The sequence below is a fragment of the Anomaloglossus baeobatrachus genome, chromosome 1 (genome assembly GCF_048569485.1).
Source record: "Anomaloglossus baeobatrachus isolate aAnoBae1 chromosome 1, aAnoBae1.hap1, whole genome shotgun sequence".
Lineage (NCBI taxonomy): Eukaryota > Metazoa > Chordata > Amphibia > Anura > Aromobatidae > Anomaloglossus > Anomaloglossus baeobatrachus.
In genome coordinates this window covers 765330933-765352571 of record NC_134353.1, presented here as the reverse complement: position 1 = coordinate 765352571, position 21639 = coordinate 765330933, and the positions used below count along the sequence as shown (strand labels likewise).

Sequence of the window (21639 nt, the reverse complement as noted above, 5' to 3'; positions counted from 1 at the left end):
TCAGTATTCACACAGCAGTTTCTGCTATTCTATGTATTCCCCTTCCATAGTCACTGGTGTGCATACCTTATCTCCCCATAGTGATGTTTTTTAGGTTTTTTGCACCCAGTTCAGACATAGAATGGAGTTCCAAACGTTTTTCCTCAATGAGAGTAGTAGTCAGGCAGGGTCAAACGAAGAATTGCAGAACAGGGACAGAATCAGGCAGACAAGGACGTAATCGGGAAACCAATCAGAGGTCAAATCCGGAACTGGCGGCGAGGTACAGAAACGGCAGGCAGAAGGGTAGTCAGAAAACAAGCAGTAGTCCAAGCACAGGGGCCACTAAACAAAACAGGGAGGGAGCCAGGTAAGATGAAAACAGAACTATCTCTGGCAGTGGTTAGCAGACAGGAGGGGAATTAAGAAGGGTGTGGTGTCTTCCCATTGGTTGTAGCTGAATGATGGCAACCTCAGCTGGAAGACACATGCCACCTACAGTCAGCCAGTGGTACTGCAGATCCCAAGGAAACCCAGCCCAGTGGATGAGCGGAGGCTGCGCCCACCAGTGCCGCTGGCATCGACTTTCCCATCACCAGCACTAACCACAGCAGGAACACGGCATTTGCCTGGTGATCGAAGTAGAAGTCGCTGGAGCGGACTCCGGTGGTGATGTAACAGGCACATATCAAGGAAATGTCCCACTTGAGAAAGGCAACAGTGAGGTGGCTGTTAAACTGACGTGCCCCGTGGTCAGAGAATACAGTGCAAGGCTGAGTCCCCCTAAAGGGGGCATTAAAACCTCAAAATACCTTGTTTCTAACAGTCCCATGACATGGGCCGAGTTAGACATAAAGAGAATTCACTGCCTAATCGACACTGGGTCTCAGATGAGCACAATGCCAGAAGTATATTTCTGTCACCCCTTCCAAAACATTCCCCGATCCTGCGCAGGCCCAACTATTCGACTGATGGCCGTCAACAAGTTACTTATCCCAGTAGCGGGAGTGGTGTGAATGGAGATATGTGATTGTGGAAGGAATTTGGGAAAAGGGGGATTATTCTAGTGAAAAGCCCCATTGGGGGTGGATCCATCGCGACTTTGGGGATGGCAGACACAGGGGTCTCCCACAGACCTATTCAGACCAAGTGTCTGACATACATTTAGAAAAGGTGTCACCACTAAATATTTTCCCAGAGCTCCAATTAACCTGTGACAACATGTGACCACACTAAAATACATTATCTGCAAAAAAAAAAGCAATAAATACTGATTTTACATCTAACAATACTGGATGGTATAATGAGAGCTTGTGGCATCTCGACCTCACCTGTTTCATTATAGCCCCAGACCTCTATACGGACAAGTTCAGTTGGGAGAGTGTCATTATCCCAGGTCATTGTAAGAGTTCCATTATATCCAAGAGTGCCATAATACTGCCACTTTTTTGAGTCGAACAATATACTCTTTTCATCCTCAGAAGCTTTACTGTGATGAACTGAAAACCATTAAAAAGGAACACTGTAATAATGTAGTATGGGAGATTGACATTATTAACACCAATTATAATAAACTTACTTAACTGACGATAACAATAAAACTTTAAAAGGAAGCTGTCACATTAAACAATCTCCAATATGCAAACTGGGTGATATAGAGCAGGAGGAGCAGGGAAGATTGATATTGAGTTTTGCGAAGAAATGTTTAGTATAACTTGTGTTTTATACTTTTATGCAGCATATTGTGGATTTTGGAATCCAGTGGGTGGTCCTACTCAATGATTGATAGTTATCTGAACATTCATACACAAATGATGCATGCTAATCATTGGCTGAGGATACTCACAGACAACCAAATCCAGAATGTGAAAAGACTTAGCTGACATATAAATTAAACTGAACAATTCCTCACAAAATTATCTAGTAATCTACTGAGCTCCTTCTACTCTATTCTATTACAGGTAGATAATGCAGGTAGGACATTGTCTTCATCAGGACAGGTTTCCTTTAAAGAAGCACTCCCACTTACTTTTTTTATTGATTAAATATGTGTGTGTATGTAATGTAGTGTGAATGTATTAAAATGCGTGTAAGGGTATGCAGCAGTGAAGAGAACCACGCAGTAGTGCTTAAACCGAGTGTAAGTAAATGTCACCATCGGCTGACCAAAGTTTGTAGGACTTGGAAGGTTGAGAAGAATAATAGCAATAGGAACTAAAGAGCAAAGTATACATACCCTAGAAAGCAGTAAGAGGAGACACCAGGTCAGGTGACAGTTATGTAAAGTTACTAAATATAAAAGGCTTGGCTGATGGAGAAGGGGCACAGTTGGGTCCTGGGATTGGAGCAAGATGGACAGGTGTGAAATGAGCTGGCTTATAGCCACTATAGAAAGACTATGTCCTGTGAAGAATATATAGACTGTATCCTGAGGAAGAACTGTGATCTGTGCCTGAGGAGGGACTTTAAACCATGCCTCAGGAAGGATAGTGACCCATGCCTAAGGAGGAACCATGACTCATGCCTGAGGAAGAACCGTGACCAGTGCCATAGAAGAACTGGGATTAGTGCTTGAGAAGGACCGAATTAACTCAAGAGGAAGCTCCATGACCTGACACAAGTGGTGGAGGACTATATTTGTGAGCCGTTGTTTTTTCTGTAGATATACGGTTCCAAGAGGGGACTGAGGCCCCAGTTCAGAGAGTGAAGGCGGACGGCAAGCTGTGTGAGAGAAACTACCCAATAAATTGGACTTACGGCCTAGCGAGTTGCGTTATAAACGTCTGTTAGGTTCTGTGCATCATATTGTGTCATTTAGATAGTAGAAGCCAGTGACGGGTAGAGAAGTTATATTACCGCTTCAGTGGTTGGGAGGTTTCGGTGACAGCTATTTAATTAAAGAAGTATAATAATAAGCTGTAAACAGTATTGTGCATATATCCTGTATATTTGTGTTTTTATTTTTTCTATTTTAATGTAATCTGATTATTGCCACCAATTGTGCTATTCCTTTACGCAGTTCTCAAGGCATCAATTTCTAATCTGCATTAAGTGAATAAACCATTGTGGGTTTGGTTACCACTGTTTCCTCATTGTCTGTACCATTATATCCTCATACCTGTTTGCACACTTATCTACCACCACAACCACTCTCTCTAGTGTCCAGTGCCGGTCTTCTGCTCCTCTCAGTGATAACTTACTGGCTCATTCCGGAAGTCTCATTTACAATGAACGTCTATGGAGCGGTATTCTGCTGCTCCATAGACTTACATTGTAAAAGCCACTCCTGGGTCCTGGCGAGTCTGCAGATAGGTAACATCACTGAGAAAAGGAGAAGAACAGCGCTGGAAACTGGAGAGAGCAGCAGTAGCTGAGTATAATAATAAACCCGCACTATATTACATGCATATACACACAAATATAATCATTAATTCTGATTCATTATTAATTAACACAATATAACAAAGAGCAAGATATCTGAAATTAATAGTAAAAAAAATCAATATAATTCCAACATCTATAAAATGTTCTATAAATGTTTTGGAATATTTTGACAACATTTTGTGATTATTAATTGTATACCAAACTATGTCTGATCTCATCTGCCACTGCACTATTTTTTATTCTTTGCCTTTGATCCATATTTTCATTTTCTGTAAACCAATTTTACCTGCTAACCATGTTCCAGAAGTCAATGAACTGGATGCTCCATCAAATATCAATGTAAACAGAATATGACCAGTCTGAAATACTAGCGGAGAAATGCACTGAACATGTCCAGATTCACTTACAGAACCCTGAGTATCAGTTTCATTGTTGAACCTGTTGGTAAAAAAATAATCTCTATTATATCTAACAGAAGGAGACCACGATCATCATATAACTGCACTGCAGGAGCCTATAAGTTTACTTTACCTATTATTTAGTATTTTACAAATCAGTATATTATCATCTATAATTTATTTCTCTGCAGTTAACCTCATAGTTTTCATTAATATATACACGTGGTAAAAATTGTTGGTACCCCTTGTTTAATGAAAGAAAAACCCACAATGGTCAAAGAAATATCTTGAATCTGACAAAGGTAATAATAAATAAAAAATCTATGAAAATGAACAAATGAAAGTCAGACATTGCTTTTCTGCTTCCACAGATTTAAAAAAAAAAAATAAAAATAAATAAAACTCATGAAATAGGCCTGGACAGAAATGATGGTACCCTTAACTTAATATTCGGTGGTACAACCTTTTGAGGCAATCACTGCAATGAAACGATTCCTGTAATTGTCAATGAGACTTCTGCTCCTCTCGACAGGCATTTTGGCCACTCCTCAAAAGCAAACTGCTCCAGTTGCCTCATGTTTGAAGGTTGCCTTTTCCAGATGGCATGTTCCAACTCTTTCCAAAGATGCTCAATAGGATTTAGGTCAGGGATCATAGAAGGCCACTTCAGAATGGTCCAATGTTTTCTTCTTAGCCATTCCTAGGTGTTTTTAGTTGTGTTTTGGGTCATTATCGTGTTGCAAGACCCATGACCTGCAACTGAGACCAAGCTTTTTGACACTGGGCAGCACATTTCTCTCGAGAATCCCTTGATAGTCTTGAGATTTCATAGTACCCTGCACAGATTCAAGACACCCTGTGCCAGATGCTGCAAAGCAGCCCCAGAACATAACACAGCCTTTTCCACGTTTCACAGTATGGACAGTGTTCTTTTCTTGATATGCTTAATTTTTCCATCTGTGAACATAGAGCTGGTGTGCCTTCCCAAAAAGTTCAATTTTTGTCTCATCTGTCCATAGGACATTCTCCCAGAAGCTTTGTGGCTTGTCAACATTTAGTTTGGAAAATTCGAGTCTGGCTTTTTTATAATTTTTTTTCAACAATGGTGTCCTCCCATGAAGTCCACTTTGGCTCAAACAATGACGGATGGTGCGATCTGACACTGATGTTCCTTGAGCTTGAAGTTCAATTTTATCCTCTTTAGAAGTTTTTCTGGGCTTTTTTGTTACCATTTCTATTATCCATCTCTTTGATTTGTCATCAATTTTCCTCCTGCGGCCACATCCAGCGAGGTTGGCTACAGTCCCATGGATCTTACATTTCTGAATAATATGTGCAACTGTAGTCACAGGAACAACAAGCTGCTTGGAGATGGTCTTATAACCTTTGCCTTTTAACATGCTTGTCAATAAATTTTCTTTCTAATCTCCTGAGACAACTCTTTCCTTTGCTTCCTCTGGTCCACGTTGAGTGTGGTACACATCATGTCACTAAACAGCACAGTGAGTATCTGTAGCCCTATATACAGGCCCAATGACTGATTACAAGATTGTAGACACCTGTGATGCTAATTAGTGGACACACCTTGATTTAACATGTCCCTTTTGTCACATTATTTTCAGGAGGTACCATAATTTCTGTCCAGGCCTGTTTCATGAGTTTTATTTTTCAAAAAATTCTGTGGACGCATGGTTGAAAAGCAATGTCTGACTTTGTTCATTTTCATAGATTTTGTATTCATTATTACTTTTGTCAGATTTAAGTTATTTCTGTGACCATTGTGAGTTTTTCTTACATTAAATGAGGGTTACTGACAATTTTGACCACGTGTATATATCCATTTTTCAATTCTGTTCAATGAATTCTCTTGTAATTTATCATTTGACTTAAAGAGGACCAACCAGCAGGATTTTCATATATCAACTAAAGCCAGTGCTATACTGGTAGTGCTGCAAAATATCTAATAGGTGGGTTGGGTTTCGATAGTGATTCCTGCCCCTTTCTGCCTGCCTGTCCTTCCATCCCCTATCTCTGTTATTACAGGAGGAGGAAGAAGGGAGGAAGGACAGCGGGTGGAAGGACACGCAGGTAAACAGGGGCAGGAATAACTATCAAAACCCAACCCACCTATTAGATATTCTGCAGAATCGATCATCAAGTAACAATGTACTGTATTTCACAAACTTTACTTCCCTATATTTCAAAAAGTATACCTCCGATCTCACAACTAAAGGTATGTATAGAATCAGCATGATAGCATCAGTACACTATAGCATTGGCTTCAATTTATATAGGAAAATCCTGGTGGTTGGTCCTCTTTAATGTTTACAGTGTGTGCAGGCAAATGAGTATTTTGATCACATGATACTTTTTATACATGTTGTCCTACTCCAAGCTGTATAGGCTTGAGAGCCAACTACCAATTAGGACTCCGCCACACATCCGTGAAAACCACGTCCGTGTAAAACGGGCCGTTTTTCGGGTCCGTTTTCCGTTTTTTAGGTCCGTTTTTATGGTATGTGTGGCCTGCGTGTGTATCCCGTATGCTAGCCGTATGTGCGTGTGGAATGTCCGTGTGTGCGTGAGTGAAATAACTGACATGTGTATGTGTTGTCCGTGTGAAATGTACGTGTGTGATGCAAAATGTCGTTACTACATGTCGGAAGACAGAGTAGCGGGATGAGAATGAACTCGGGTGAACTTCACCCGACTTCATAGTCATGCTGCGGCTCTGTCTGTGTGCCGTGTACTGATTAGCGGTCACCTGTGAAGGATTCACCGGTGACCGCTAATCCCCCGAGTGACTGAAGTGTCCCCCCCTCTCTCATACTCACCGTACCCCGATCACCGGCGCTGCACGGCGTTCACACTGCTTCGGCGGCTTTTTCTAATTTGAAAAAGCCGGCCGCCCATTAATCAATCTCGTATTCCCTGCTTTACCCGCCCACCGGCGGCTGTGATTGGTTGCAGTGAGACACACCCACCACGCTGAGTGACAGGTGTCACACTGCACCCAATCACAGCAGCCGGTGGGCGTGTCTATACTGTGCATTGAAAAAAATAAATAAATAATTAAAAAAAACGGCGTGCGGTCCCCCCCCATTTTAATACCAGCCAGATAAAGCCATACGGCTGAAGGCTGGTATTCTCAGGATGGGGAGCTCCACGTTATGGGGAGCCCCCCAGCCTAACAATATCAGTCAGCAGCCGCCCAGAATTGCCGCATACATTATATGCGACAGTTCTGGGGCTGTACCCGGCTCTTCCCGATTTACCCTGGTGCGTTGGCAAATCGGGGTAATAAGGAGTTATTGGAAGCCCATAGCTGCCAATAAGTCCTAGATTAATTATGTCAGGCGTCTCCCCGAGATACCTTCCATGATTAATCTGTAAATTACAGTAAAAAAACACACACACCCGAAAAAATCCTTTATTTGAAATAAAAAACACAAACAAATTCCCTCATTACCAATTTATTAACCCCGACAAACCCTCCATGTCCGGCGTACTCCACGGACCTACAGCGTCGCATCCAGCTCTGCTGCATGGAGGTGACAGGAGCAGCAGAAGACACCGCCGCTCCGGTCACCACCACGCAGCTAATGAGATGAGTAGCGCGATCAGCTGCTGTCACTGAGGTTACCCGCGGCCACCGCTGGATCCAGCGGTGGCCGCGAGTTACCTGACTGACAGCAGCTGATCGCGCTACTCATCTCATTAGCTGCGTGGAGGTGACCGGAGCGGCGGTGTCTTCTGCTGCTCCTGTCACCTCCATGCAGCAGAGCTGGATGCGACGCTGGAGGTCCGTGGAGTACGCCGGACATGGAGGGTTTGTCGGGGTTAATAAATTGGTAATGAGGGAATTTGTTTGTGTTTTTTATTTCAAATAAAGGATTTTTTCGGGTGTGTGTGTTTTTTTACTGTAATTTACAGATTAATCATGGAAGGTATCTCGGGGAGACGCCTGACATGATTAATCTAGGACTTATTGGCAGCTATGGGCTGCCAATAACTCCTTATTACCCCGATTTGCCAACGCACCAGGGTAAATCGGGAAGAGCCGGGTACAGCCCCAGAACTGTCGCATATAATGTATGCGGCAATTCTGGGCGGCTGCTGACTGATATTGTTAGGGTGGGGGGCCCCCCATAACGTGGAGCTCCCCATCCTGAGAATACCAGCCTTCAGCCGTATGGCTTTATCTGGCTGGTATTAAAATGGGGGGGGGGGGGGACCGCACGCCGTTTTTTTTAATTATTTATTTATTTTTTTCAATGCACAGTATAGACACGCCCACCGGCTGCTGTGATTGGGTGCAGTGTGACACCTGTCACTCAGCGTGGTGGGCGTGTCACACTGCAACCAATCACAGCCGCCGGTGGGCGGGTAAAGCAGGGAATACGAGATTGATTAATGGGCGGCCGGCTTTTTCAAAAGAGGAAAAGCCGCCGGAGTTTTTATAACAGCCGTGCAGCGCCGCGCCGGAGATCGGGGAATGGTAAGTATGAGAGAGGGGGGAACTGACCGACAGACAGCTAGAGGGACAGACAGACATAGAGACCGACCGACGGACTGAGGGAGAGAACGAAACATAAAAAGAAAAAAGACTGACATCACATGAAAAAAGCACAAAACATACAGGGAACAAACAGAGATGCGTCCGTGTCACTCGGACGTGCGCACAGACCCATTGACTTTCATTGGGTCCGTGCTGCGTGTTGCGTGAATAAAACGGACATGCTGGCGTGAGACACGGACCAAAAAACGCATCACGGAGACGGACTCACGGACATAACCAAAAACGCAATTGTAACCGCAGAGATATAGTAACATTGGTGCACGTTTGGCCGTGTCTCCAGTATACACGGAAACGGACCAAACACGCACGTGTTTCACGGATGTGTGTTTCAAGCCTTAAGTAAATCAGGTGATGTGCATCCCTGTAATGAGGAGGGGTGTGGTGTAATGACATCAACACCCTATATAAGGTGTGATTAATTATTAGGCAACCTCCTTTCCTTTGGCTTAATGGGTCAGAAGAGAGATTTGACGGGCTCTGAAAAGTCCAAAATTGTGAGATGTCTTGCAGAGGGATGCAGCAGTCCTGAAATTGCCAAATTTTTTAAGCGTGATCACCGAACAATCAAGCGTTTCATGGCAAATTGCCAACAGGGTCGCAAGAAGCGTGTTGGGCAAAAAAGGCGCAAAATAACTGCCCATGAATTGAGGAAAATCAAGCGTGAAGCTGCCAAGATGCCATTTGCCACCAGTTTGGCCATATTTCAGAGCTACAACGTTACTGGAGTACCAAAAAGCACAAGGTGTGCCATACTCAGGGACATGGCCAAGGTAAGGAAGGCTGAAAAATGATCACCTTTGAATAAGAGACATAAGATAAAACGTGAAGACTGGGCCAAAAAATATCTTAAGACTGATTTTTTAAAGGTTTTACGGACTAATGAAATGAGAGTGACTCTTGATGGGCCAGATGGATGGGCCAGAGGCTGGATCAGTAAAGGGCAGAGAGCTCCACTCCGACTCAGACGCAAGCAAGGTGGAGGTGGGGTACTGGTATAGGCTGGTATCATCAAAGATGAACTTGTGAGACCTTTTCGGGTTGAGGATGGAGTGAAGCTCCACTCCCAGTTTCTGGAAGACAACTTCTTGAAGCAGTGGTACAGGAAGAAGTCGGTATCGTTCAAGAAAAACATGATTTTCATACAGGACAATGCTCCATCACATGCATTCAACTACTCCACAGCATGGCTGGCTAGTAAAGGTCTAAAAGATGAAAAAACAATGGCATGGTCCCTTTGTTCACCTGATCTGAACACCATAGAGAACCTGTGATCCCTCATAAAATGTGAGATCTACAGGGAGGGAAAACAGTACACCTCTCGGAACAGTGTCTGGGAGGCTGTGGTGGCTGCTGCATGCAATGTTGATCGTAAACTGATCAAGCAACTGACAGAATCTATGGATGGTAGGCTGTTGAGTGTCATCATAAAGAAAGGTGGCTATATTGGTCACTCATTTTTTTGGGTTTTGTTTTTGCATGTCAGAAATGTTTATTTCAAAATTTTGTGCAGTTATATTGGTTTACCTGGTGAAAATAAACAAGTGAGATGGGAATATATTTGGTTTTTAAGTTGCCTAATAATTCTGCACAGTAATAGTTACCTGCAGAAACAGATATTCTCCTAAGATAGCCAAATCTAAAAAAGCACACTCCAACTTCCAAAAATATTAAGCTTTGATATTTATGAGTCTTTTGGGTTGATTGAGAACATAGTAGTTGATCAATAATAAAAAAAATCCTCTAAAATACAACTTGTCTAGTAATTCTGCACACGGTGTAAAGAATCCAGTTGGCTTTAAAGGGAACCTGTCACCAGTTTTTTCACTATGAAACCAAAAGTGTCACCTTCTGCAGCTTCCGGGCTGCATTCTATGAAGGTGTACCTTGTGCCCTGACTCCCCTTGCAGACCCTGAATATAACTTTATAAAACCTGACCGTTAGGTATGCTAATGACCTGTGGGGCTCAGATGGGTGTGCACAATTTCGTCTCCTGACCCTACTTGTTGCCTTCTTCGCCATCCTCCTTTCATGATTGACGTGATGACGCCGCCATCATCATGCACGCTGCTCGGCCAAATCTCTGGCAGTCAGTCCCCCAGCTTGCGCAGGCGCATTTCGCACTCGTGTGAGTCAATGTGGTGTTTGCGCATGTACGATATTATGGTCGGCAATGTGCATGACGTCCCCTGCATCATTTTCGTAAAAAGGATGCCAGTTTTTAGAAGACACTTTTTTTAAGCAATGGTACAGGAAAAAGACTGCATCTTTAAAGAAGACCATGATTTTTATGCAGGACAATGCTCCATCTCATGTGTCAAAGTACTCCAAAGCTTAGCTAGAAAGCAAAGGTTTTAAACAAGAAAGAATAATGACATGGTCACTTCCTCGCCTAAACCCTTTTGAGAACTTGAAGGCCCTTCTTAAAGGGGAGATTTACACTGAAAAGAAAGGAAAACAGTCACCTCTCTGAACAATGTCTAGGAGGCTGTGGTTGGTGCTGCCCAAAAATGTTGCTTGTTAACAAATCAGGAAGCTGACCCACTCCATGGATGGAAGATGAATGACTGGTATGAAACATAAAGGTGGCTATAGTGGTTTCTGATATATATATATATATATATATATATATATATATATATATATATATATATAGATATATATATATATATCTATATATATATATAGAGATATATATATATATATATATATATATATATATATATATATCTATATATATAGATATATATATACTGTGTATATATTGTGAGGTATCAACCGGCTGTTGGGACCCATGGTTCCACGGGATTGCATTACATGTGTGAAGCCCCGCATGTGCAGTATCGGTGCATACCTTCAGGGACTCCACGTAGCTGGTGCTGGTCACAGGTAGGAAATCTTCGGTTTTGATCGTGACGCCACTCTCAGTATTGCGGCCAGTAGGGACCGCCACTGCAGGTTAGGGGACGCCTGGGGCTGATGGTGTGTGCAGTTAGTTGGAGTAGCCTCCTGAGAGTGAGGCAAGCCCCAGGGCCCGGTGTAGGTTTGTAGTACCACAAGGCGCAGAATAACTCCACACAGGCAGAATTGTCTTTCAAGGGCTTTACTCACATTTGATGGCAGGGTGAGTAGCCCGGGAGTAGCTGGGATGAACCAGATGGGAACCAGGTATCCTTCAGGCTGACTTTATGAGGGTGACTACCAACTCGCCTTCCTTAGCCCTTGGTGGTTTGGGGTGACCCCGACTTTTAGTCCCTATGGGGGTCGCCCAGGGAAGATGCTGCAGCCTCTCTCCCCCTTTTGTTTGCCGTTTGCTTGTTCCCCGGACCAGGCCACTCCAGCTTCTTGCCTCCTGTGACCTATGGGCCCTCACTGCGGTTACGTGGCTGCGGCTTTTGTGGTGTTGTGGTGTGGGCTTTGAGAGCCCCACACCGGCAGGTTTAGCAGAAGAAAGCTGGATCTATCTTCGCTTCGGGATCTGCCGCCCGGTTGGGCCTGGTGCTCTCTAGCAGTCTCCTTACTTCCCACTCCGTGCTTTCTCTCTAGCTGAAGCTGGCTTTCAGGTAGCACTCCTAGTTGACCGTTCTCCCCCGTCAGTAGCCACTGCGCGGGCGCTGTTAGACAGCATCAACCCCACAGGTCTGCTCCTCACTGAGCCCTCTGGAGTTCTCCTCTAACTGACTCACTGCCCCTCCTCTCCTGTTCTTGCCTACGCCACCTAGCAACCAGATTCTCTTACCACACCCCTTGAGAGGAGATGGAGGCTTTTGGCCCCCTCCACTATTCCAGTGAAGGTCAAGGCTTTTCCCCCTCCTGGGATCCCCAGGGGTCCTCTCATGGGTACATGTGTGAGAGCTGATTACTATGCGCCTGTGTACCACACCCCAGTCAGCCTTCTGGATTACCTGTATTGTACTGTCCCCAGCATGGGTGCAGTACTCAGTGGTGCCTGACCAGGTCAGGGGCGCCACATTCCCCCTTAGTTATCACCAGCACGTCCTCGGGCTGCAAGACAACATTTTAAAATGCATAAAACATTAAAACATGTAAAACATTTTTAAAAGCACCAGGTACCATACATCACCACCCTCCACCCACAAGTCCGTTAACCCACCCAAAACCCTTTCACGTTGGCCGCGACTTCAGCCACTTCTGGCAGGATGTAGAGGCGGCTTACATGGGCTGGTGGTCTTCAGGGTATACCTGGCTTGGTGGATCCGCGCCTTCAGCCTCTTCTGGCAGGATGCAGAGGCGGCCTCCACAGTTGGTGCTGACCAGGTACCCTCTTTGTGGTGGTGAGCCAAGGCCCCATAAACAGGCGTGCTCTCTGGTTGCAGGTGAGCCAAGGCCCTATATACGGACGGGCTCCTCCTGGTTGCAGACGAGCCAAGCCCCTAAACAGGCTGACTCTGGTGGTGGTGGTGCCCTCTGGTGTAACTATTTACACTGCGAGAGTTTGTGGCTATAGCCAGTTCATAGCCTTAAGGTTTATGGTTTTTCTCACAATAGTTTTTGTGGGCACATGCTTAAACGTGAACGTTGCAAAACAAAACTTTTCAAAACTCTAACTTCTGTACTTCTTACTTTACTTTACTTTACTCCTCTTTACCAGGGCTTGAGCCTGTATGGCGGTGGCACCTGCTGCTTTCCTGCTCTTTGTCGTCGTCTGTGGTCGTTTCATCCGTAGGTTCTTTGTCTTTTCTTTCTTGTAGCATGGGGTGGCTGTAAGGTTTGCTGGTACATAGTGCTACGTCAAGCGCATACAATCCTCTTTCGCCTTCATGCATAGTAAACTGGACTGAATCTCCCATCTTTAGATTTCTGCCAGGGTGTCCTCGAGGCAGATGAGCTCTCACATCTCTTCTGTTGACAAATATCCCTTCCTTGATACCAGGTGCTACGATGAATCCATATCCACTTCTCAGATTAAAATCCTCCACTACTCCTCTGAAAAGGGGTCCTCTGGCCTGGGCTTTGGACCTTCTCAGGGCTCGTTTTTCTTGCAGGTCTCTGACGGTGACTTCTCTCTGCTCTGGGGATGACGGTGCAGGGGATAGTTGCGTTCTGTTGCGGTGTGTCTTACGGGCTGGATTCTGTAGGGTGCAGCTCACAAACTCCCAGGTAAGGCTTTTGGGCAGTTCTTCTTCTGCAGATGGTGTCAAATCTTCCTCATCCCAGCGAGAATAGGGCAGCATCTCTGGCTCTGGGTATGGCTCTGGAGTCAGCCTCTCAGCTTCCTGGCCTCCTCCCCCCCTTAGTTCTTCCTGGCACTCCTTGGGTAGCAGTGCTGGGGATGGACTTCTTTCTGCCGGCCCAGGTGGGGAACTCTTTGCCGTGGTTGCTGCAGGAGCTGTCGGGATGCTCTTTGGGGTGTGCGGAGGGAGCATGTACCGCTCCACCATCTCCCGTGGGAACTTAGCTTCCAGGTCGGCTTTTAGCTGCCAGTATGCGGAGTCCTCACCTACCAGGGATTGCCTAGCAGGGACTTCCTGAACCTGGGGAGCCTTGTCTGCTCTGGCCTTGCAGGCCGGGGTAAATGGTACGTCAGCCTTGTCTTGGCGGGCCGCGCCTGGCATGGCGGCGGCCTGGTCTTGGCGGGCCGCGCCCTGTTTGGCGGCGGCCTGGTCTTGGCGGGCCGCGCCCTGTATGGCGGCGGCCTGGTCTTGGCGGGCCGCGCCCTGTATGGCGGCGGCCTGGATCGGCGTCGCAGCTGCGATGGGGTCTGTGCAGGCTGGGCTGGGCATCGCTGCAGGGACCGGGTCTTGGTGGGCCGAGCAGGGCATCGCTGCGGCGGCCGGGGCTTGGCGGGCCGAGCAGGGCATCGCTGCGGCGGCCGGGGCTTGGCGGGCCGAGCAGGGCATCGCTGCGGCGGCCTGGGCTTGGCGGGCCGCACCTGGCGTGGCTGCGGCCTGGTTCAGCGTCGCCGCGCCGGGCGCCTCTTCAGGGACCGCGGGCGTGGCAGCAGGGGTCGGGGCATCCGGGCCGGCAGGGGTAATACTGGACTCACCCATCGGTGGCAGCATCGGGGTCTGAGTCGTCACCGCCCGATCTGGCACTCGGTGCGCGGCTCTCTCCTCGTAGGCCCGAACCGCCGCGGTCATCCATAGGAACTCCTCGCGTCCCTCTCTGATCAGCCTTCCGACCCTGGCTTCCAGTTGATCGCAGAACTCGGCGAGCTCCCGACACCACCAGGCAGCGGAGCCTGGCTCTGAGTCTCTGCTCTCAGACGCCATCTTCATTAGCAAGCTGCTGGCTTCTCTTCTGCTCCGCCGTCTCCGGACGCTTCCGCTCCCTTCGCTGGCAAGCTCAGAACTCTGCAGGGGATCTCTGGGTAGCCACACCTCTTCGTGGGCGGTAACTTCTTCCAGCGCGGGCTGCTGTTGTTTTTCAGCGCGCTTTTCATGGTGGCAATATGGCGGCGCTTCCAATTTTTCAAGCGGACCGCCCAGGCACATGGTCACCTGTCTGAACAGGTCTAGTCCTTATCCTGTTCGTGACGCCAGATGTGAAGCCCCGCATGTGCAGTATCGGTGCATACCTTCAGGGACTCCACGTAGCTGGTGCTGGTCACAGGTAGGAAATCTTCGGTTTTGATCGTGACGCCACTCTCAGTATTGCGGCCAGTAGGGACCGCCACTGCAGGTTAGGGGACGCCTGGGGCTGATGGTGTGTGCAGTTAGTTGGAGTAGCCTCCTGAGAGTGAGGCAAGCCCCAGGGCCCGGTGTAGGTTTGTAGTACCACAAGGCGCAGAATAACTCCACACAGGCAGAATTGTCTTTCAAGGGCTTTACTCACATTTGATGGCAGGGTGAGTAGCCCGGGCGTAGCTGGGATGAACCAGATGGGAACCAGGTATCCTTCAGGCTGACTTTATGAGGGTGACTACCAACTCGCCTTCCTTAGCCCTTGGTGGTTTGGGGTGACCCCGACTTTTAGTCCCTATGGGGGTCGCCCAGGGAAGATGCTGCAGCCTCTCTCCCCCTTTTGTTTGCCGTTTGCTTGTTCCCCGGACCAGGCCACTCCAGCTTCTTGCCTCCTGTGACCTATGGGCCCTCACTGCGGTTACGTGGCTGCGGCTTTTGTGGTGTTGTGGTGTGGGCTTTGAGAGCCCCACACCGGCAGGTTTAGCAGAAGAAAGCTGGATCTATCTTCGCTTCGGGATCTGCCGCCCGGTTGGGCCTGGTGCTCTCTAGCAGTCTCCTTACTTCCCACTCCGTGCTTTCTCTCTAGCTGAAGCTGGCTTTCAGGTAGAACTCCTAGTTGACCGTTCTCCCCCGTCAGTAGCCACTGCGCGGGCGCTGTTAGACAGCATCAACCCCACAGGTCTGCTCCTCACTGAGCCCTCTGGAGTTCTCCTCTAACTGACTCACTGCCCCTCCTCTCCTGTTCTTGCCTACGCCACCTAGCAACCAGATTCTCTTACCACACCCCTTGAGAGGAGATGGAGGCTTTTGGCCCCCTCCACTATTCCAGTGAAGGTCAAGGCTTTTCCCCCTCCTGGGATCCCCAGGGGTCCTCTCATGGGTACATGTGTGAGAGCTGATTACTATGCGCCTGTGTACCACACCCCAGTCAGCCTTCTGGATTACCTGTATTGTACTGTCCCCAGCATGGGTGCAGTACTCAGTGGTGCCTGACCAGGTCAGGGGCGCCACACATGCAGAGCCATGGAAGAGTGTGTGATGCTGATTACACACTCCTTACAACCTGTGGGTGTGGCTCCAGGGGTTAAAGCAATCCTGTCTCTGAACCTGGGTGGAGTGTGTCTAGGGCAGTCTAGAGAGAGACTGGCTCTAGACTTCCAGTGTGTATGCTGGAGACGAGTGAGAGCAGAGCAGGGAGCTCTGGGTGTATCAGCCTATGTGGAGGCTGAACACAGGGCTCTGAGTTGAGACTGAGGTGAGTGCAGCCAGGCCAGGGCTGTAGGGCCGAATCTCTCCTGGAGGAGAGACCGACAGGGGTCTGCAGAGGGCCCTGGGTGCTGGAAGGAACCTTGGCTAGAGCTCCTGAACCAGCTGCTGCAGAGCCATCAGCACCAACAGCATGTGCCAGGAGGTCCAGTGACAGCAGTGGGGACTGAAAGCCAAAAAGAGGGAATGGTCCCTGCGGATGTTGTGGAGGAGCTGTACCAGTTCCTGGTCCGGGAACAGCAGGAGCTGTCAGTGTGTAGCGATGTCGCAGCCATGGACCAGTTTGAGCATTCCCTTTGGGGGCCAGTATGGACACTGGGTGCCCAGGGAGATAAGGGCGAATGGTGTGAACTGGGAGCTAAGGACATTGCATGGAAACTGCAAACGGGGGCGGAGTCCCAGAAGGGAATGGTTACCCAAAAGGGGGCGGAGTCTCAGAAGTTGGTGGTAACCCAAAAGGGGGCGGAGTCCCAGAAGGGAATGGTTGCCCAAAAGGGGGCGGAGTCCCAGAAGGGGGAGGTTACCAAAAAGGGGGCGGAGTCCCAGAAGGGAATGGTTACCCAAAAGGGGATGGAGTCCTGGAAGGGGGTGGTTACCCAACAGGGGGCGGCACCTCAGAAAGCGCTGATGACCCACAAGGGGGTGGAGCATTCTCAAGCCGAACAGGTGGACTATAGCAAGAGGCAATGGGGTTCGCCTTACCTATGTCCTACCTGCAGTATAGGCTATCCATCCGATGTGAGGCCACAGAAGTGCTCCGTGGACTTGAATGGGCTACGTGTGTTTGGTCTGTTAGACCCGGGGAGCCGTTTGACCTTAGTGAGACCCATACCCAATCTCCATTTTATGGATGGTAGGACAATAGAAGGAAGCTGTGTGCATGGGACCACTAAAGAATATCCTCTGGCCAGAGTGATGATTCAGACGCCCGACCGTATGGGGCGCCCAGACGTGGGTGTGGTTCGGGATTTAATCTATCCAATTATCATAGGACAGGACTGTGAGTTGTTTAAGGACTTATGGAAGACAGAGGCCGATTGCATGGGAATGAGTCGGCACCCCCCTAAGAAAGCCTCTTTACCGTATGAGGTTAAAAGGGGTCCTTCTTGTGCAGTTATGTGTGGTAAGGAGAAGATAGAACCTCCTAAAATTGACTGTCCTAAGTTAGGGGTGACCAAAGAAAATGATGGACGGACCCAACTTAGTGACATAAGGACTAAGGGAATAACCGATAGTGTGACCGTTAAAAACGGGGTAGCTCCAGAAAGGGAGGCAGATATCTGGTTAAGTGGTGACATGATAGTCCAGGACACCAGGGGGAGTGATGATGACTCCAGTAAAGACACTGACTCTAGAAAGGTGACAAACGAGTACAGTGAGGTACAGGTGGGCGAGAAGGGTAAAACTTCCTCCCGACGCCGAAGACGTAATAAGCGCCGAGAGGGGGCACAGTGTATGCCGTCTGAGGGTGCAGAGAAAGTGACATGCCTGGTTAATGAAGACATGGTGCCAGTAACAACTGCTACGGTAGAGTCAGACGGTGATATCCTACAAAAGAAAGAGGAATCAGAGAAAGAACTGACACATTGTAACGACAGAAATCAGCAGGGTGAAAACGCAGAAAAGGAGCCAACCAAGGACGTAATGGGGGTGGTCCCTATGTTTTCCCCGGGTGTAGCTGATAGTCTGTCAAGCGAGAGTGGTATAGGAAATGGAATCCTGGAGAGTGAGGGGAGGAATAATCCCCAACAGTCATGGTGAGCAGACTGGTGAACTACCGGGTGCTGGGGTGGATGACAGCGACTTAAGGCCCAAATCTCTAAAAGGAACAGTGTGCCCTGTTGAAGGGTGTGACACCCAGGCTGAGGGTGACACTGCAGAGACCCCAGAGGAAGTTGAAGGTAATGCAGTGAAGACCCAAGAAACAGCTGGCGCTGAAGTGAAGAGAGCCTCTGAGGAGGTGAAGTCTGGACCAGAGGTCTCATCCAGGACTGAGAGCCTGCCTGACCTACTTGGTAAAACCAAGATGGAGGATATAGAGAAGGTCATGGGTAAGGAGAGTAAGAACCCAAAGGTTCTGAAGCTGAGGCGGGTACACTGGCAAGCGGTGACGTGCTGCCAGAGAAACTGATAAATCGGGACAACAGTGGTCCGTGCGATAAAGCCATGGAGAAGGAGCCGACCCCAGAGTTGAAAGCTGAATCCTCTCCCGCTTCTGAGCGAGCTGACGAGCCACCTATCGGTGAGGCGGCTGAAGGTGAAGCAGCTGAGACCCAAGAGAGGGGTGACTATGACAAAGTTGCACCCCATGGAAAGGCCAGAGGTATAGAGGCGGAAGAAGCCTCGGAAATAGTGTGTCGTAGACCAGAGAAGTCCGCAAGTGAAGACTCATTCAAGAGGATGAGCAACGGCCATCTGAAACACGACACACTTCTTAGGCAGGCTACTGAGAGTCAAGTAAGGGAGCTGGAGAAAGAAGTGGCTGAGCTCCAAAGTCACTTGGCAGAGTACCAGTCCAGGTCCCAGGTAGCCTTGGAGCAGATGGAGCTGCGAGTGTCGATCCTGACCAAACTTGTTGAAGCAGGGGAGGCCCAAAGAGAGCTGACTCTGGAAGATAAACTGGACAAGCATGTGGAAGCGGCAGGGATGAATGAGACTTCTGTCGTCAAGTGCATGGTGGATATACCTGAGGACTTAAGAGAAGTGTGTGCCACCAAGTGCATGCATGACGAATTTAAGAGAGCTGTGGAAGCGTGTGAGGTCTACTGTACCCCAGAGGCTGAACAGTTGGTGATATTGTCCACCACTGAAATTACTGAGCAGCGGGTAGCTATTCTAAAGGACATGCACTTCAGATGTGTTCGTATGAAGTGGCAGGTCCAACTGCAAAATGAAGAAGCCACTAGACAGCTAGAGTATAAAAGGAAAGCGCAGAGTCTGGCGGAAGATATCGTCCAAATACCCTGGGCTCTGGTGGGGAGAGTCATTGGAAAAACCGGACGAGTCATGCAAAACATGGTGAATAAGTCGGGATTGGTGAGATTAAGAATCCCTGCTGCTAATGAGAGCAAGATACCCAAGGAAGCTGGTATGGTTCCGTTCGTCTGTGTCGGGACTGTAGAGAGTCTTGGAAACATTCGAAGCCTTCTTGAATATCGGGTACACCGTGTACGTGACATGGAGCGGTTGAGGCAAGAAAACCTGAAAATTGAGGAGCAGCTTCGCCAACTGTGTGGGGGACAGCAGCCGTCTTCCACCCGTTGTTCAGGTGAAAGAAGTGAAAGATGGCGTGTCGGTCCAGTAGTTAAGACACGCGATAAAAGGAATCGCCGACAGAGAAGTAACCTACGATGTACTGTAGATAGTGGCCGCTATGAGTTTAGAGTTCCCGACAGTAGCTCTGGGGGTACACGAGTAAGCCTAGGTTCGGACAGGCCTGTAGGTTTGACTGGGGACGTGTCTCTCTACTACGGTGACCCTGGGAGGGGGTCAGGGAGAGAACGGTCCTTAACGGAAATGGGACGTCCTTAACCCTAGGTTGACAAGACAGGGTTTGGTGACAGTGTCGGGCGATGTCTCAGGGACTAGTGCTCTTGGGCACCTTGGACGGCCCTCTCGATAGGTGGGGCATGGCAGCGGGGATACCCTGTCTCGCGGCCCCAGGTCGTTGGCAAGTGCTCTCCCCTACGGGTTTGAACAGAGGGGGAGGGTATGTGAGGTATCAACCGGCTGTATTACAAAGGACGTGGGTGCTCTGCAATGTGAAGTTGGCTGTGACCTGTGGTTCCACAGGATTGCATTACATGCAGAGCCAAATTAGAGAAGCATCACATGATTTTTCAAACAGTGCCAATACTTCCATCCACCCCCTTTTTTATGTTTGGTGTGGAATTATACCCAATTTGGCTTTATGACAATTTTTTTTTTTCATTGAAGACAAATTAAATGAAGATAATAATAACCAAAGAATTTGTGATTGCAATAATTTTCAAGAAGAAACTGAGTATTATCTGACAGAATTGCAGGGGTGTCAATACTTTTGGCCAGCACTGTATATATAATTTATTTTTTTAAAGGTCAGAAATTTATTTGTGTTAGTTTTGAGTTGTTTGGTTCTAATTCTCAATTTAACAGATGAAAATAAACAACTGAGATGGAAAATTCACATTTTTCCTTTTGTTAATAATAATTCTCCACTCTAATAGTTGCCCAATAAGCATACATATTCTGTGTAGGCAACACTTTTACATCAATAAAATAATAAGGCATCAGGTTTATTAACTTCTTGGACTAACTGACAGCACTATAGTTGTTCAATAATAAAACTATTATCAAAATAATAAAATAAATTAAATAATAAAACTAATCATCAAAAATACAAATTAACAATTATGCACAAAGTTATCAGCTGCCTCTAGCGCTATTTACATCTATGCAGGTATGAAATAACTTTTTATCAGAAAACAGAGATAAGCCCATTATAAAAACTATATTAATAAATAAATACAGAATATTTACATTTAAAGAGTAACTGTACTTCCAAGAAACTTTTCAATTTCTGAAAAGGCTATCCTGTGTGTACATGTGGAATAATTATTTCTTCCCTCTGCAATCTCTATCTCTTAATTTTCAATGGACTCTGATCTGGTGGGAGAAGACTAGCTGTTATGATGTCTCCCATATACCTCACAACAGGGATAGATTTCTGCTCTTCATTCTTTAGATAGAGAAAAGCAGCATATAGGAAATTATACACAGTACTGTATATATGAATTCAAATCTAGGGTGAGGTAAAAGCCTTGTTAGAAAGCTGGGCACAATCTTTTTGTGTGTCCCTCTGATTGTTTTCTCACACCTCCTCCTCCTTCCTTTTCCATAGAGAATAATAGATCAATATCTAACAGTGCTGGTACCCTCCCTGTCTTGTTTTGAGCAAGGTTGTTTTTTTTCAGCGTGGGAAGCAAGTTCTGAAATGAGGGGAGAATTGAAGAATTAATAATAATAATAATAATAATAATCTTTATTTCTATAGCGCCAACATATTCCGCAGCGCTTTACAATTCAGGAGGATCATATACAAACAAGTAACAGTTATAGAAAATACAATATTTAGAGGGAAAAAAAAGACAACCCTGCTCGTGAGAGCTTACAATCTACAATGAGATATGGGGGTGGGGGGTACAAGTGCTTATTTACTATGACAATCCAGCCATCTCACGGAAATGGGGGATAGATAATGGTTTTCTGGACCAGTTGGCCAGAGCCTTGAGATGCATTTGGGTGCCATGGAGCTTGATGTGGAGTTATGTTGTGAGAAGTTGTAGAGGGACTATGTGAATCGAATCTGATTACGGAGTGTGATAGGCCGCCCTAAAAAGATGTGTCTTTAGG

General features: G+C 47.2%; 1 protein-coding gene across 1 annotated transcript in view; it reads right to left on the bottom strand.

Annotated features, from left to right (window-relative positions):
- SUSD2 (sushi domain containing 2) overlaps positions 1 to 21639 on the bottom strand; it is a 384373-nt gene that overhangs the window by 239065 nt on the left and 123669 nt on the right. Inside the window, exons 3-4 of the mRNA XM_075324313.1 lie at positions 3650 to 3801; positions 1311 to 1478 (exon numbers count right to left, since the gene is read on the bottom strand). Of these exons, the coding sequence (XP_075180428.1) occupies positions 1311 to 1478; positions 3650 to 3801 (320 nt within the window). The remainder of the gene's footprint in view (positions 1 to 1310; positions 1479 to 3649; positions 3802 to 21639) is intronic.